At 51.3% G+C, this 16,705-nt stretch overlaps 1 protein-coding gene across 8 annotated transcripts in view; it reads left to right on the top strand.

The window, feature by feature from the left end:
- LOC102574673 (opioid-binding protein/cell adhesion molecule) overlaps positions 1-16,705 on the top strand; it is a 749,440-nt gene that overhangs the window by 441,610 nt on the left and 291,125 nt on the right. For 3 of the 8 annotated variants that reach the window (XM_059719855.1, XM_059719858.1, XM_059719859.1), the window contains one exon: positions 10,112-10,196. In XM_059719855.1, the coding sequence (XP_059575838.1) occupies positions 10,112-10,196 (85 nt within the window). Of the gene's footprint in view, positions 1-9,720; positions 10,197-16,705 lie in introns of those variants that run through there. The other 5 variants (XM_059719853.1, XM_019487278.2, XM_059719856.1 and 2 more) reach the window with 4 other exon arrangements.

The raw sequence follows: 16,705 nt of genomic DNA, 5'->3' as shown, positions 1-16,705 counted from the left end.
CTTCTTCTCCTTTCACGTATGTGCGCACGTGTGCAGGCAGGGCGGCTCTGGGGTGAACACAAGACAGATTCAGTGTTTGGTGCTGCCCCCCATCCCAGGCAATCATACATGGCAGCCTGCTTCTGCCATTCACAAGGGTGCAGAGAACAGGGGCAGGGCACACGTGGAGAATGAGTGTGCCAGAGGAGACAATGAGTGTACCAGAGGAGACACCGGGCTGGCTCTGATCCTCGTTGTGGAAGCAAGGTGCTTCTTGGTGCCTGCAGAGCTCACGCCTGCTGTAAGGGAGAGCGTGCAGCATCTTGCCGGAGCAGGTGTGGGGTCCTGTGCTCCCCATCCTGCTTAGCACCTCCTGAGCTTTTCCCTCCATCCTTCCCTTCATGCCCTCTCCTTCTTAGTCGCTCTCTGGTTCTCTCTATCACCTGCTTTTGATACCTGTGCGCCCATGGCTGCTATCCACGTACCTCTTCCTCAGCCTCCGTGGGCTGCATGGGGGAGATTTATACTCCCTTTGCCATTGTGCTTCCTTGCCTCCTCCACTCCATTTCAGCTCCTCCTGCCCACACCAAATTCTACTTTGCAGTAAATATTATCTGACCGAATGAACAACAGCCAGCACAGTTCAGAGTCCTTAAGAGCTGCTTTTATTTCCTCCCCCTCTTCCATTATTGTTTTTAACTTGCTCACAGCTGTGACCATTGACTGGTTAGAAGACATGCCGAGGGAAGAATTTTTCAATGAAGTTGTTTTAGACTTCTGCCAGACCTTTCTCTCCTCTGTTTGACCTGTTTGTCTCATGGTAGTGACAGGCAAGCCCAAAGGATGAGGAGCTAGGGGTTCATGGGGAATATCTGCCCCAACCTTCATTCTTCTCTGAATCTCTCAAGGCTGTGAATCTCAGGAGAGTTGGGGATGGGCTTTGCAAAGTCAGCCATTAATGATATCGCAATGCATTTTGCTTCCAGTCCTGACTGCAAATAGTGCAGGGGTGAGGGGGCATGTAATAAGAACAGGATCAGCAGACTGATGTCGGCATTGCAGAGGGTGGTTGAAGCAGAGCCTGAGGAGTTAGGGTCATAAGGACATCAGAAGAGCCCTACTGGGACAGGCTGAAGGTCCATCTAGCCTTGTATCCAGCAGTAGGGGATGCTTTAGAGATAGAGGTTCCCAAACCTTTTCTTACTGCATACCCCTTCCAGATTTGCCAGCTGCCCATGTGCCCCTGCCAACATATACTGTATATTTTAACTCCCAAAATGCCAGTTGTTATCATGAAAATTAAATCTACCATTATACAATTTCTCCTGCTAACCCCCAAGAGATGTCTTGCGTACCCCCAGGGATACGTGTATCGCAGTTTGAGAAGCTCTGCTTTAGAGGACGAGCATATACAATAGGGCGCATGACTCCAGGGGTCTCTCTCTAGTCTGCCACTGTGTCACTTTGTGAGCTTAAGTGGGTCATTTATCCCTTAGAAATATAGGGCGGGACGGGACCTCAAGGGTGACCTAGTACAGCCCCATCAGTGCCGCAGGACATGCTATTTCTACACCACATCCTCGTCTTCAGTTTCTTGGTGCGTGCAATACACTGATCATAATCATTGACAAGCTGGTTCAAAACCACAATGTTCTTGTCATTCCATCTGTGAAATGGTGCGCTGGCAAAAAACAAAATGTTGGTTTTTTTTTCTTTCTTGTTGAAACAGAAAACTTTTGCCTGGTTTGATGTTGAAATATTTTGGCAACCAAGCAAAATGTCATATGCCTGTAATCATTTTTACCCCCTACAAATGGAGGTTTTTCAGGAAAAGGGAATTGAAAACTCCCCCATTTTCACTCAACAACAACAGTGACAGAAAAATCTTGGCTTGACTTGAAAAAAAATCTCAACATTTTGCTTTCCTCACAATAAGCTGGATCGTTTTCAAAAATAACTGTGAAACATGAAAATCTTAGATTTCCATGTTTTTCCAACCACGTTGCAAATACTTTCTATGGTTCTTGCAGTTACCTCCCTTTCTAAACCGCTCCGAGGTTTGTGGGTACCCTGTATGTGGACCTGTAGTAAGTTCTAGGTGCTTAGAGTTAATTGAAATAAGGAATTCCTTTTTATTTCTTGTAATATGGTTGCCTGTACCATTGTGTCCGCTTTGCGATCTCCTATGAACACAATGTAAATGATCCGGGTGTCTCCAGTTCAACAAGGTTGTTAAGCACATGCTTAAGTTTAAACATTGGAGTAATCCTAGTGAAGCCAAAGTAATCTGTTAACTTGTTCCAAATTAAGCACAAGTTTAAATGCCTTGCTGAACTATAACCTATACTTTCCACAGTGCCCATGTGTCTGTATATAGGGTGTCATTTGAGGTCCCCGTGAAAAGAATCAAGGACAGTTTCCTGGTTGAACTGCATGATGGATATTTTGGAAACTCAGTAATAGGCTGTCTGTGCCTTTGGGTGAAGCATTTAGGACCCAGATTCACTACTCATGTGCCCCTAATCATTTTACATTGGTTCTGCATGCCAGATCCAGTGTTAAGTCAACCTGGATCTGAAGCAGGCAGATGATCAGGTAATCGGTGGCAGCTGCTGTACTAGATACTATTATAGCACCTCACCGAAAGGTGGTGGAGAACAGATAGTTGTCTACTGGCCCCTGGCAAATGATTACCATGGAATAACTCTGGACATGTGAAGTTTACACCGCTGTAGTTTTACCCCCAATTTTTCCTGGAGTAATTCCACACCAATTTCAAGTAAGCTACAGTGGTGTAGAGCTGTACGGCGTGCGTCTGCTTCTTGTGCACATTGGCGTCAGGCTGATTACACTGGCATAATTATGTCATGTATCCAGACCCTTAATCTTTCTCAGTTCTCCATCTTTAAAATAAGGATAGTAGTTTTTCTTTCTGTTACCTTTTGTGTGCCTTTCTAGGCTATGAGCAATTTGGGGCAGGGGCCCTGTGTTTAGTAAGTGCCCATACAACATGCATCATGGTGAAGCCTTGAGCTCAGGTGGTTCCATAACACAGAAATAATTAGGTCAAATTGAGCATTCGCTGTAAATTTAACCGTCAACGTTGTATTAGCGTTGACAAGCAGTGAGTGCCATAAACCAACGTGAGGCACTTTCCTCCTCCTCTTAGGGCCTGAGCTTGCTGTTCCTACAGAGCTCACTCCAGGGAAGTTATCAGTATGAGGAATAGATTACATTTCTTGACAATTACCCTAGTAGTTTTTACTAAAGTTAGACAGTAAAATACATTAACTGCAGAAATAGAGAATATAAAAGCTCCGTTTGCAGAAAGCTCATGATTTAGTGGAAATATAAAACAAAACAACTAAAAAAAAATTAAACTGAATAAATACATTCTGCCCAATTGATCTGTGAGAGGTGTGTCTGACAGGCTTACTTTTCAGAAGAAAAGAAACGAGGTGAATATTCCTTATAGAGAGAGCTGGTCATGTGGACTAGATGGGGCAGCAGTAAATCCAGCTAAGTCGGAACGGCTTTAGAGAAACTTTCATCCGGGAAGGAACATTTACACAAGAAGGAAAGCACTTGGCTGGTATTTTTTGTTGTTCCCTTTGTGGCTCTAAAAGGCATTTAGTGTTCTAAGCAAGGCATTTTCATCCTTCAGCTCGGCTTATCTCTTTGCTTAGATGCGTAGGGATGTCACGCTCCATGCCTGTATTTGTGACACAATAATAATATTTTGCAGCTCAGTCGGGTCTTTCATTTCAAGATCCCAAAGCACTTTGGAGAGATGGGTAATTATGGCAACACCAAGGACTTGGAATGGGCTGTATAGCAAGAGCAGGCATAGAGTCCCAACCTTTCCTCCCCTCTTCTGAAGAGACCACCCATTACCACCTAGGTAAAAATACCTCTCTTTTAACTCTTTTAATTCACCAAAGAGCTCCAGGGGAAAACCAGGAGCAATGGTCATAAACTCCTAGAAGAAGGTTTCAGACTGGATATAAGGATAAAACTTCTTCACAGTTCATGTGATCACTCCCAGCGGGGTGGTGCAGGCACCTACCCTGGAGATCTTCAGAAGGAGACTGGGCGCACACTTTGCTGGGGTTATTTGACCCCAGCAGTCTTTCCTGCCCAGAGCACGGGGCTGGGCCCAATGATCTCATGAGGTCCCTTCCAGCCCTAAACTTGTGTCACTGCTATAAGACTTGGCACACGGCTGAGGTGCTCTGATCGTACCTAGCAGAGCCAGTAAGATGTATACACTGTGCCCATTCATTCCAGTCATGCAGATGCCTTTGGGAACATGGCAGAGTGCTGAGATATGGAGAGGTGAAATGCCTTTCCCAAGGGCACATGGGGAATTAATGGCAACAGTCAAGGTACTCTTGTGACAAACACTGGCCAGCACCTGATGCTTCAGAGGAAGGCAGAAAACCCTGCAGGGCTGTCTCCGGAGGTGGGGGACTGGATGACTACCCCAGCTGGTGCTAGAGGAGGGAGGGAGCCTTTGAGCTCCAATTCATCTCCAGTCCAGACTGGCAACAACCACAAGTCATGAATGTCTATCAGGTGGCATGTGTGGACAAATGTGATGGTAGGTGTTCCCATCAGAACTGTCCACCTTGGCAGGTGCCCTAATAGAGAGGTCAAGAGCCAAATGGGGTCAGAGATTTACTCTTCCCCTGAAAGATGCTCCATCAGGGTTGTAGCTGGTGTGTACGTGCTGTGGCAGTTCTCATGAGAAAGTGTGCCCTGATGAGGGTAAACAGCTGGACTCCCAGTATGGGGATGGGATGCCTCCCTGATGGACCCTTCCCCCACAATCAGTTGGGTTTATTTTTTTTTACCCCTGCTTGGAGCTTGAGGTTTGATTATCATGCAGTATTAAGTTGCCTGGCAGAGGGGCGCATGCTACAAATTGGTCATGGGCTCCCAGCCACAGTATCTGTCAACGCTCTTCATCAGCAGTGCGGGTGCGAAGCGCCGAGCGTACCCTGTGGGTGAGGAAATAAGAATAGTCGGTAACGAACGGGAATGCTTAGGCGAGCAGGAGGAGGGAGGGGACGTGTTGGAATTAATTCGCAAATGTGTTGGGTAAAAATTAGCAGCTGCAAATGTGCCAGAGCAGAGAAGGTGGAAGGAAAGGGAGGGGAGGGACAGATGGAAAGGGGGGGGAGGGGGGAGGAAGGGGGAAAGAGGAGAGACTCTTCCTTCAAGGGCAGCTTGGAAACACTTTAAAACACGGTTCCATCATGTTGATGCCACACAGCTGGTGGGTGCCATATTAAGCATGGTGTAAGGCAGAGAGGAAGGATGATCGTGTGATTTAAGGCAGCGGGTGGGGAATCTGGAGCTGTGAGTTCAGTTCCTGACTCTGCTGAGATATGCGCGTGTGATCTTGGGTCAGACAGAAAGGGCTACTTGTGGTGCGAGGCTCTACATATGCTTTCTGTTTCCACTGGCATTGCTGCGTGGTCAGGAGTGTGGCAAGCTAGCGCTCTTCCGGCAGAAAGCCCTTATAAATAGGACTTTGCTGCATTCAGAGCAGCAAAGCCGTGTTTTACTGATGTATCTTGGTTTTGCCTGTCAGGGTTGGTTCCCCCCAACCGGCGCATAGGGCAGCTCTGTTGGTAGATCTGTATCCACAGCAGGAATGCTTTGCTGTTGTGGGCTTCAAGCTTACAGACATGCCAACCCTGATAAAGTGCTCCTAGCATAGGTCTAGCCTGAGATTCAGGACCTGTGGCTGTGTTGCATGTTGCCATCTGTAAGAAGGGGCTGAAGATCGTTTCTGCTGTGTGCTTAGATTGCAATTATGCATCGTTAGTCTGTGCACCTAGATCTATTTGTGCCTGGACTGCAGCTCCGATCTTGCTGGGGAGCACTCGGTGCTACTGCAATACAGACAGCAGCAGTGGGTGGGATGGATAGCTCAGATAGGGCTATTCTGCAGCAGTTTGATAGCACTGAAATGTCACTCCTCGGACCAACACCCCCCCATCCACGTTGATTAAAGGTGATGTCCTAGGTGGCTGACAGGGAGCAGTGGCTAGCATGTTGTGGGAAGGGGCTTGGATCCATGATGTATCAGATTCATGAGCTGGTTAAGACAGGGAAGGGGAGGCTGGCATGTGCGGCCTTAAGACGCAGGGAGTGACTTAGGTTAATAGACTCTGTCAGGCCTTTCTTAAACTTTCCCTGTGCCAAAGGGATGGAAGGAGAAGGGCAGCGGGTCCCTGGCTTGCAGCTGGAAGGGATTCTTGCTGTCTCTTCCTCTCTCTCTTGGACAGCACAATCTTTGCTTCAGGCGCCAAGAAGTCCTGACTCATTTCCTTCTGCTGGTAGCTGTTTCCTGGAGTGCTGGGAGATGGAGTGAAAATCCAGTAACAGCAGCAGGATGGGAAAACAAGACTGGGTTCCTCAGTCCTTGGTTCCCAGGAGCCCTGCTGCCTGCTCACCTTGTGCTTTCCAGCCAGCTGCAGCGCCAGTCCTGTTCCCTGACTCACTCTCCAGCCCTCCGTCTGCCCGTCCCTCACTAATTACTTCCAGGCCTGTACTCCTGACATTTGCGAGCTCCTGATTAGAGCAACCAGGGAGAAATCTCCAAGGGAGATTGTGGCCAAACTGCACCACTAATAAAACTGGAGATTGACAATCAGGCGGAAGAATGGTGAGGGGGGTGGAGGGGACGGACTCGTCCTGGCAGTCTCTGTTTCTTTCTGAGCCTGTGGGATGATGAGAGAAGGTCAGGGCTTGTTAACGTCACAATGATGAGCAGAAATCCACCACTGCTGAATGCCAGATGCCCCAAGGACCTCATGCCAGGCACCGTGTACTTCTCTAGTCAGTGATATTATTAGAGACAGGCCTCAGTCCTGAGCACCCACACAGTGTGAATCTTGCAAATGGCTCCATCTTCTCCATCAGCTGTTACGGCTAACCGCCTCTCTGTCCCTATGACCCTAAGGCTCCACTAAGAGCATGGCCTCCATATACACAATAAGAGAATCCCCAAAGTGAAAAACGTACAGTCTAAATTGGCCAGGTGATGAAGAGAGTGGGGGATATTATCCCCATTTTGCAGACAGAATACCGAGGCACAGGAGGACAAAGAGTACATCTGCACTGCCGCCCAGGTAGTTGTGAAATTGAGTTTGCCCTACATCCAGCCCCATGCCTTAATGAAAGACTGCTCTTCCTCTTAGAAAAGACTGAACCCCAGCTCCGCTTCCCGCCAGCCTGACTTCACCTACAGATCTCAGGGTTGCAGCCCGAGTCTTCCTGTAGTGAAGAAAACAAAGCAACAGGAACCTGCAACAAACCAATGAAAATGTTTCCTACTAAGTTCCCCCTCTCCCTGTTCTTAGCCCCTCCTGTTGATATCAGCACGCTCACTTTGGATGCATCGTTAATCATGGCACGGAGTGCTATGTCTAGGAGAAACTCGACTAAAATCTATGCCAGAAAAAAAGCAGAGGCTGCTTCACCCATTGCTAGAATGCAGCTGCCTCCGTGGCACAACCCCGCAGCTGCTTCTGAGTGCGCTACACGAGAAGGTGGGGGAAAGAAGGTGTGTGTGCGGGTTGTGTGTATGTGTTTGTGTGTGTGTAAATCACTCTGCGTTCAGCCAGGGGGCTGTGGACAAACCTTAAGGCATGTCTATGTTGCCTCAATAGTGAGGCTAGGAGTGCTGTGTCCAGAAGTACACTCTGTCTCCCCTCCACACCGCCCAACTCCCACTTAAGGTGCGCGAAAGTCAGGTAATTTGGCAATGTAAGCCATATGTGCCTGGAAGCATGCTCTCTGTCTTGGATGAGCTCCTTTGTGAGTGCCCTGGGCCATGCAAAACCCAGTATGTGGCCTAATTCCCAGGCTTTGGCAATATGCGCTGTGTGGGAGAGTGGACTGGGTGAGCATCTTGATGGCAGTCCTGGCCTTCGTGTGGGGGTGGCATAGATGAACCCTGAGACTCCAGTGGGAAGTGCCTCGGGAGAGCAGGATCCTGGGAGGTGGTGGGGGAGGTTTGGGATTACCCAGATGGCAGCGTTCCCCTCTCATCCGAAGCACGTGTGGGAAAAGGGCAGACATTTGGGCTGGTGCTGCTTTTTCCATTTAATTGGCTCAAGGCTCCTCCCTTGCCCTAAGCACCACCCAAACATCCTGCGCTCCAGCGCTTGGTGTTTATCTTGCCCGTGCTTCTGGGAGCAGAGGAGGCTGGTCTGGGTAGAAGCGCTCTCCTTGCACGGTGCCTTGGTGTCTGTCCAAAGTGGCCCCTGGGGTTAGTGTAATTTGGGTGAATTGGCTGCAGTCACCTTACTCCATGGGGTAAATCCCCTGTTGGGCAGGGATTGTTGCATAAATATGTACAATGTTTGCACACTCTGTTCCCTTGCCTTCCCCCATGCTCAGCTGTAGATAGCCCTGAATTATCTATGCATCCATCCCACTCGCTCCCCTCCCAACCCTCACCTTGCCTCCATATACATCTCCTCACCCAGGCATGTGTATCCTCTTCTCTGGAGGTTGAATCAGGCCATTGTAGAGCAGGATTCCTTCCTTTTGAATGCCTCCCTCTATGTATGTGTGCACTCATATGTGTGCACTTGTGTTTGTGTAACTATTGAAATGAACATTGCCTGGTAGCACCCTCCAGTCCCAGGGGTGAGCACCAATTTACTAGACAGGTTGGCAAATGCTCCGGTCTCACTCGCACTAGCTGAGCCAGTCTTTCCAGTGGCGCATGCAGCAGTCTCCAGAGGGCAGTTGGTTTCTGGCAGACTCCTTGCTCTTGGCTGCTCCATCCCTGGGACCGTGTGGGCTTCCCCTGTAGCAATGTATGGACTAGGGAAGGAGGAGAAGCCTTTCTGCTACTGTCAGACATGAGCTCCTCTGGTTAAGGGAATTGGCCAAGTTAAACAGTCAAGGTTAAGCAAACTTTTTAATGGTTGTGAAGTCTTTTTTGATGGAAACCCTGGCCTTCCCTTTCCCAGTGGTGCCACATAGGCCTTTCCCCTTCCACGCTGAGTTTCATTGGGCCTTGTTGTCCTGTTTATCCATACTACATAGTCAGCATCCCCCTGGCATCTTGCCGCCATAGCTCTTGTCTTGAGCCAAAGCGAGTCCTGGTGGGGCGAGGCTCTTGGCTAGTGATGTCTGTAGGGTCATCTCATGGCTCCACACGACTGGCCTTTATCAGCTAGGCAAATCACGCTACGTACCTCTCTCGCCCGCACAAGTGGGGACTCTAAGGGCATCTTACTACAGTCCAGGCCTAAGCAAGGCAGCTGTGTCCTGAAAGCATGCCCTGCCCGTTCACTCAGATGCCACCAACGTGGTGCATTGCCCTAAGCAAGGCAGCTCTGTCGCGCCCTGCCCATTCACTCGGATGGCACAGACGTGGCGCGTTGCTGCTGGGCGTGCAGGTAGATGGAGGCACGGGCGCAGCTGTGGCTGCAGGGCATTTGCCATCACCTGGCGCATGCTGCGGAGGGGGCGATCAGGTGGGGCACGTTCAGCCTGGCTCCCCCGCACCCCCTTTTAGCCAAGTGTGGCCAGCCCGTTTGCGGCGGGCAGGGAGCCCCGCTGGGGCGCGGAGGGAGGAGCGCGGCGCGGCGCGGGTTAAAGCGGGCGGCCTCGCCGGGACGCACGTGTGTGCGCGCGGGCGCCGCTCCGCCGCCGGAGCCGGGCTGAGCCGAGCCGAGCCGAGCCGAGCCGGGGCAGGCAGGCGGCGCTGCTATGGCAACCCCCGGGCGGCGCTGAGATGCTCCGGGCCGGGCGGGCGGGCGGGCGGCCACCACGAGCGGACGCGCCGCCCTGAGCATCCTCCTCCCGCCGCTCCGGGCGCGGGGCCGCCCGCGGGAAGTTGCAGCCCGACTCCTCCCGGGGGAGAAAGTTTTGCTGCGGCGGCGCCGTCCTCCGCCCGCCCGCCCGCCCTCCCGCCCCAGCGCAGCCCGCGGATGCCGGCCGGGCGCCGCGCCGCTCGGGGGCCGGGCTGCCAGGGGCGCCGCTGAGCCGCCGGGAGGGAGCTCCGCGCTGCCGCCGCCGCCGCCCGGGATGGGGGGCTCGGCCGCGCCCTGGCGGGGGCTGGTGGCGCTGGGGCTCAGGCTGCTGTTCCTTGTGCCCGCAGGAGTGCCCGTGCGCAGCGGAGATGCCGCCTTCCCCAAGGCCATGGACAACGTGACGGTGCGACAAGGGGAGAGCGCCACGCTCAGGTAGGAGCCGCCCGCGGGCGCGGGGGGACGGCGGGTTGCGCGTGGCCCTTGCCCCACGCATCTGCCCCCGGTGAGAGGACCTCCAGCGCTGCCGTGGGTCAGGCACACGGGGCTGGTGCTTTCCAGGTTCGCCGGTACTTTGCGGGGAAGCAGCACCAAAGGGGACGGTGTGGGGGGGTGTCGTCAGACAACACGAACCCACGGGTTTTGTCTTCGGTGGCAGTTTCTGCCCCAGCCCGCGCTGCCGTCTCCCTGCCTCGAACCTGGAATAACAAGCAGGGCCGCAGTGGAGAGCTGCCGCTCCTCCCTGCCAGGGCAGAGGGATGACACGCAGGCGAAGCGTGTCATGTCCTCCCTCCGCTGCCAGCCCCCGTAGCGGGCGAGAGCCCGGTGCTGCGACCGTGACCGGCGCGCGGTTGCTGCGTTCGCTCTGTCTGGAGAGGTGTTTGTGCTTTGGGGATCAAGAGCCGGTTTCTAGCTCTGTGGCTGACCCCCGGGTAGATGGTAGCTCGGTGATTTTGCAAAGTTCAGAGCAAAAGGAGATAATGAGATCAGCTTCTGAGAGGGGTAACCAGGTACCTGGGGCTTTTGAAGGGAGCGTCGGCCCAGTCTCCAGCACACTTTCTGCCTTTCATCTCCCTAATATGTGGGCAGGGGGGTTCACTGGAAGAGCTGGACGCCTCCCACCCACCCATTCAGCCTGGTAAAAGCAAGGAACTGCACAGAGCGGTGCTGCCGCTTTTCAAAGCTCGTTGCCAAATATTAGCTAATGAGCACGCAAATCCCTGCTGGGAGGAAGGAAAGCGCAGAGCAGACCGGCGCCCCGAAGCAGAGCATCAGCGCTCCAGTGCTCCCAGACCGGCGCTGGAGCCGGCATTAACAGCCGGCTCAAGTGAACTGATCCTGACGCCCCTTCTGAAGCCCGGTCCTGCTCTCCATCCAGTGATGCCGGGCCTCTGCAGCTCCCCATTTGTCCTCTATCCAGTTTAAGGTCTAGTTGTGTCCTGCCAGAGCTGAGCTGTAGTGGTTACCACTTGAGAATAAGCAGCACAAATGGGTCAGTGCCCAGCTCGGATCGTGGAGGCTGGCTGGATCATTCAGAGCACTTTCCTGGCTCTCAAGTCCTGCACTTAGTTGTGCTGCTCCAGCAGGGAGACAGAGACAAATCTGGTTCCTTTGGGGTGCATTTGTTAAACAAGTCAGCGCAGGGGTGGTCAACCCGCGGCACGTGTGCTGCAAGGGCGTGGGCAGCCTGTGTGTGTATACGTGGGAGACCGGGGACGGCCAGCACGGTGGCAGGTAGGACAGGGAGCAGAAAGCAGAGCAGCACATCAGGCAAGGGAGAAGATCCGAGTGGCACTCGGAAAGGCACAGGGATAAAAAAGGCCCCAAGGCTTAGCGGGTGCAGCCCCTGGGTCTGATGTCCGCGGTTGTGGATGGGGCTGGGCCCACACCGTCCCTCTGGTGTCCCAGGGTGCACTGCCAGATTTCTGCCAGCAGAGGGCCAGCTTTGATCTCCTTTGTCACTTTTCGGGCTGTTTCCGCGCTGCTGGAGACTGCCGCGCAGTGCCTGGCTGGGCAAACGGGAACGCTGGCCAAGCCACCGGCCCCAGAGCTGTCGGGTGTGTGAACCTTCCCGCAGGAAACTTTTCACTCTCCAGCAGAACTGTTCCCTGCCTTCTCCTGGTAGCAGGACTCTTGGGGAAAAAGCCCTCCCCAGAACTGCAGTCTCACGGTTCCTGTCTCCCCAGAGTATCCCCTCCCTGCGTCTCAACCCTGCTACGTGGCTTCCCTCCCACACCCCTCTCTTTCCTTTTCCCTTCAATTTTAGCATGACCTGTTCATTCCCCACTCTGCTTTCACCTGGTTTGCCCTGTCTCCCCCTCAGTTCTGTTCTTCCCCCCTCTAACTTCTGTCCCACCACTGTTTCCTCACCATTTCCGTCTTCTCTCCCCTCTTCCTCTTCTCCTTCCCCCGTGATGCCCTCTCCACTCCTCCCCCCTTCTATCCTTGTTGCAGGCTCTCCCCTAGCCCTGGTGTGCTGCTGGCATCACCGTGTGCTCAGCTGCAGGGTTTATGCTTGACTCTCCCTGTGCCTTTCCATGGCAGCTCCCTGCCAGGCTATGGTGGACTGCTTCCAGCCTGCCTCATTTCCAGATGGCATTGACAGGCCCCCTCTTAAGTGTCTGTTTGGTCCTTGGGTGCCTGCCCTAGCATGCAGAGAGATGGTCGAGGCACTGCTGCAGACTCGGTGCTTCCCAGTGTGGAGCGCTGACATTATGACGCCCCCAGTGTGAGTCAGCTGAACCCTCCAGGCCTCTCCCAGAATGGTTCAGATAACAGGGAGTAAGCGCAAAGCCCCAAGAAGTTTTCAAAGCAAGAGCATCACCTTCCTTGATGTCTGTTGTGCTGCTCTGTCCTGCCCAGGAGGCTGGCATGGCTTCTGTTTAAAGGAAAAAAATAACAGCCCTCCCTAGACTGAGCTGTCTCCTTGGAGCTGAGCAAACTCCATGGGTCTGAACTCCGCTATTCGGAGGCTGGCAGTGCCTTCACTGTTCAAACCAGCTGTTGCCACTCAGCTCAGCTCTCTGAGACGGACAGATGCAACTCACCCATGAAGGGAATCTTCCGCTTCCCTTGAATAGGTGCCACGGCAGTTGTAAGTTGCCAAGAAATGGCAAAGGCAGCCATGCAGTGGGCGGTGGGATGCTGCAGGGCTGGGGTGTATCAGGGATGGAGCTGATTCTGCAATGTCCTGGGAGAAACTATGCACCTAGGACAGAGCTGATGTGGATTTGCTGTGGCCACGGGCAGCAGGCTGTAGTCTCCAGCAAGAGACAGTGTACCAAGAATGCACGTGCAAAGATTCTCAGTGGCAGCTTTGCAGTACCCTGCAGGGACAGGCTGTATTGGTATGCAGGGGATGGTGAAGTGTGACAGCACCTTGCAACAGGCTGCAGTATCCTGTAGGGCGACAGCGTGTTGGGATAATGATTTTCAAACTCTCTTCCCTTCAAGAGCAGGAAAGCTGTAACTCTTCTCCGCCCTTAAAACTGATCAGTCTTGCTGCATTTTGCCCTGATCATGGCTTGCAGTAGGTCTCCGGTGTAAGAGATGCAGGGTACACGCCCAGGCTGGGGAAGGAGGTAGCTGTGTCAGCTTCCCTCTGTTATGCCTTTGGGAGATCTGCTCTTCAACCGACAAGCTTGAGAGTTCATTTTATAGTCATAGGAGATTGCTGGGGATGTGTAGGGCTCCCCAGCCATTTTACAGACAAAGAACCTAGATCCTCAAAGATCCTAGATGCAAAGAGCTCTTTGCATCCCTAGAATTTGTAGCAATCCCTTTTACCCAGAGGGACACAGCCCTCCCCACTTTGTAAATGGAAATGAATCAGGGTCAGACCCAGAAAGGTCCTGCACACCTGCGTCTTCTCACGGATTTTAATAAGGCTCGTCACCTTTTACGATAAAGTCTCTTAAACATGTACGGGGTGGGGATTAATTTAATATTCAGAATGAGATCTGAAACAGGGAGTGAGCTCTGTGTTTTACAGGAAGAATAAAAGAAGGATCCTCTCCAAGCAGACAGTAGCTATCCCCAGCCTCAGCAGTTTCCCTTCTCAGGATGTCTCTCTGCCTCTTCTTCCCAAGAGAGCCCTTGCCTCATCATCATCTTTGCAGACACAAAGCCTCCCTCTCCTGGCAAGCTGCAGGGTCCCATTTCAGCTGTAGTAAACCTGTTATGGGTATTTTGGATGGAGACCAGTGATTGCACCTTACTTTCTACCATAAGAACCAATAGTTCTCATAATGCATTTACATACCTTTCAACTCAGAGCAACTCAAAATCAGCCAGTCTATCTTCCTATTTATAGAGAGAATGCTGATATTGAGGAAAATATTAAAGTAAAATAAGAATTTGGATATATAGTCAACCGCATGGTATTACTTAGGCTGCCAGGCAACCAACCTTTTATAACAGACATTGGCATAGTTCATAAAACAGCAGCTGCCGAAATTTTCAAGGCTTTATAGTTTTATCTGCATTTAAGAAATAGTAGCTAATTTTTGTGCATAGTGGAGAGGCAAGGTGTTTGGGTTCCCTTTCTGGTGCAGCTGATGACTTGTGATCAGAACTGGGGGGCAGTTCATCTACTGCTCAGTGGGCACATCTACATGTGCAGTGAATGTGCCTGAATTTTCTGCACAGAAAATTCAGGCACATTAACCTGTGGCTCCATCTGAATGTGTGCCCGTTGGGTGCAAATTGCTCCTGACAGGAACAGTTCAGTCTAGGGCTGCTCCAGCCCTGCTCTGCCCCAATGCAGCAGCCAGACCTGGGCTGGCAGGGGGCACAGGGGATGGCCTCATGGAGACTGCGATAGGAAGAGCAGTCCTGGCTGCCGGGAAGCTGCGTCCCAATCTTCACAGCGCTGGGAGGCATCTGCCTGGCAGCCAGGACAGCTCTCCTTGCTTCCTGTGGCCCCCCTGCTGCTTAGGCTGATTGGGAGCAATTTACTCCTGGTCAGTGTTTACATGTGTACTTCAATGCATTAGTTTAATACACTGATTTCTAATACTTGTATCTACAGGTACTAGAAAACAGCACATTAGACTAATCTACTGGACAGAAATTGCTGTGCACATGTAGATGGTGATGTTTTACTACACAGTAGATTAATATTCAGTAAAACATCTTGTGTAGACACACCCAGTGCTTCCATTTCCACATCAGTCAAATGGGAATGGCAACACCTATTTCACAGGGAAGCTGTGAGAAGCAACTTGCTAGTGTTTATGAAGTGGTCTGAGATCAACCTGTGAGAAATGTTATGTCTAAAATAAAAACACAACTGCATTTTCCCTGTATTGAAAAAAGGTTTGAAGTAACGTGCCCCTATTCACCTCAGCTTAAACCTCGCCCGCCCCAAAGTCCATCACCACTAGAAAAGAAAAGAAAAGTGAACAGCAAAATCGTGCTAATTCACACAGAAGACTTTGTGATTCACTGAATTTTGCCAATTAGTATGTGAACAAACCCAATTAAAATAAAAAGCTAGAATAAAACATCATGAGATGTTGTTCCTTCATTTATTTTTGCAATTATAGTTTTAATTATTTCTGACAATGCTTCATTGTTTTTTACAATAATCTACTGCAGTCTATTTCCTAGCATATGACGAGGCGCTGGCAATATACTACCTCTCCAAGGAGGCAGTAAGTAGTGGCCAGCAAATTTGGGCACTGGTCTGAGAGCCGAGACAGGACTTATTGTAGTGTCTGCCATTGACCTTTTGGGTTGCCCCAAACAAGTAACTGCCCTGCTCTGCGCCTCAGTGTCCCCATCTGCTGAATGGGGATAATGGCACTCATTCACCACTGAGATCTATAGCTGGAAGCGCCAGAGAGAAAAGAATGATTGTAGCTACATCTCTGCTATTGAAATCTGTGCTGAGAAGTGTGGAGAGACTGCTGCTTTTTACGTGCGAATGCTAAAAGCCCAAGGCTTGGCGAAGAACAGATTAGCGAATCTCTGCTCTCTCTCTGCCCCCTCCCTCATCCTCCTTCCCCCAAAAAAGTTTCCCAAAGAAGCTAAATATATACCTGCCGTTTCCAAGGTAGATCTTGCTGCATGTAGGAGCTGTAATTGGCAACTCGCTGAAATTACAGGCATAGATTCTGGCATTTGGATCCTCCTGGTTGGCATAATAATTTCTCCCTAGGTAGCTGGTATTTAACTTGTCTTATCTGCTCCTGATAGTTATAATTACAGTGCCCACTAATTTCACTGTAATATCAGAGCCATTGTCTGGTGGTGGAGAAAGGTCGCTGGGTTGCAGGCGAGCTCCCTCTGTGCCAACCTATTGCACAAAGACAAATGCTCTTACGGACTTGCGGATACGGTGGCCTTGCAAATGTGATGGGGCCTCCGTAATAAAAGCCTGGGACTGAACAGCCTTGGGGTTCTTGTCCATGTTTCAGGCTGGGTTCTCTCATGTTAAGGAGGGAACACAGGAGGCAGCAGTGAGAAGGATGCCTGGTATTTCTGCAGCCCCTTAACATCCCTTTGTCAAGCTCTTGCAAAATCCTGGAGTCTTTGCCATGGCAGTTCTGCCACTGTTATTCTCATCCTACTTGAGAACCTCTGAAGCCAGCAGGCTGGATTTGGTAGAAGTCTGCTCCCACCGCTATAGTAGCTTCAGTCTAGGATTCACACAACCCCTGGGAGGTAAATCAGCAAAGTTTGACTGCTGTGTCTGTCAGCACCTGGTCCTTCAGACATGGGCTTCACTGGGCAGAAGCTCAGAGGCTATATCTCTGTTGCTGGTTATTCCTGTTTCAGGAGAAGTGGCAGAATACAACAGACAGGGTTGTGATGAGACGACGGATGGCTTCAGATAGTAACATTGCAACTAGAAACCTGGGCTGGCAGCCCTCACCTTAAAAACATGCATTGCAGACTGCATTAAGCCTTTTTCGGCTTTACAGAAAAGGGGCGAAAGTTAC

Source organism: Alligator mississippiensis, chromosome 16, assembly GCF_030867095.1.
Source record: "Alligator mississippiensis isolate rAllMis1 chromosome 16, rAllMis1, whole genome shotgun sequence".
NCBI classification, from domain to species: Eukaryota; Metazoa; Chordata; order Crocodylia; family Alligatoridae; genus Alligator; species Alligator mississippiensis.
This window is presented reverse-complemented; position numbering and strand designations above follow the sequence as displayed.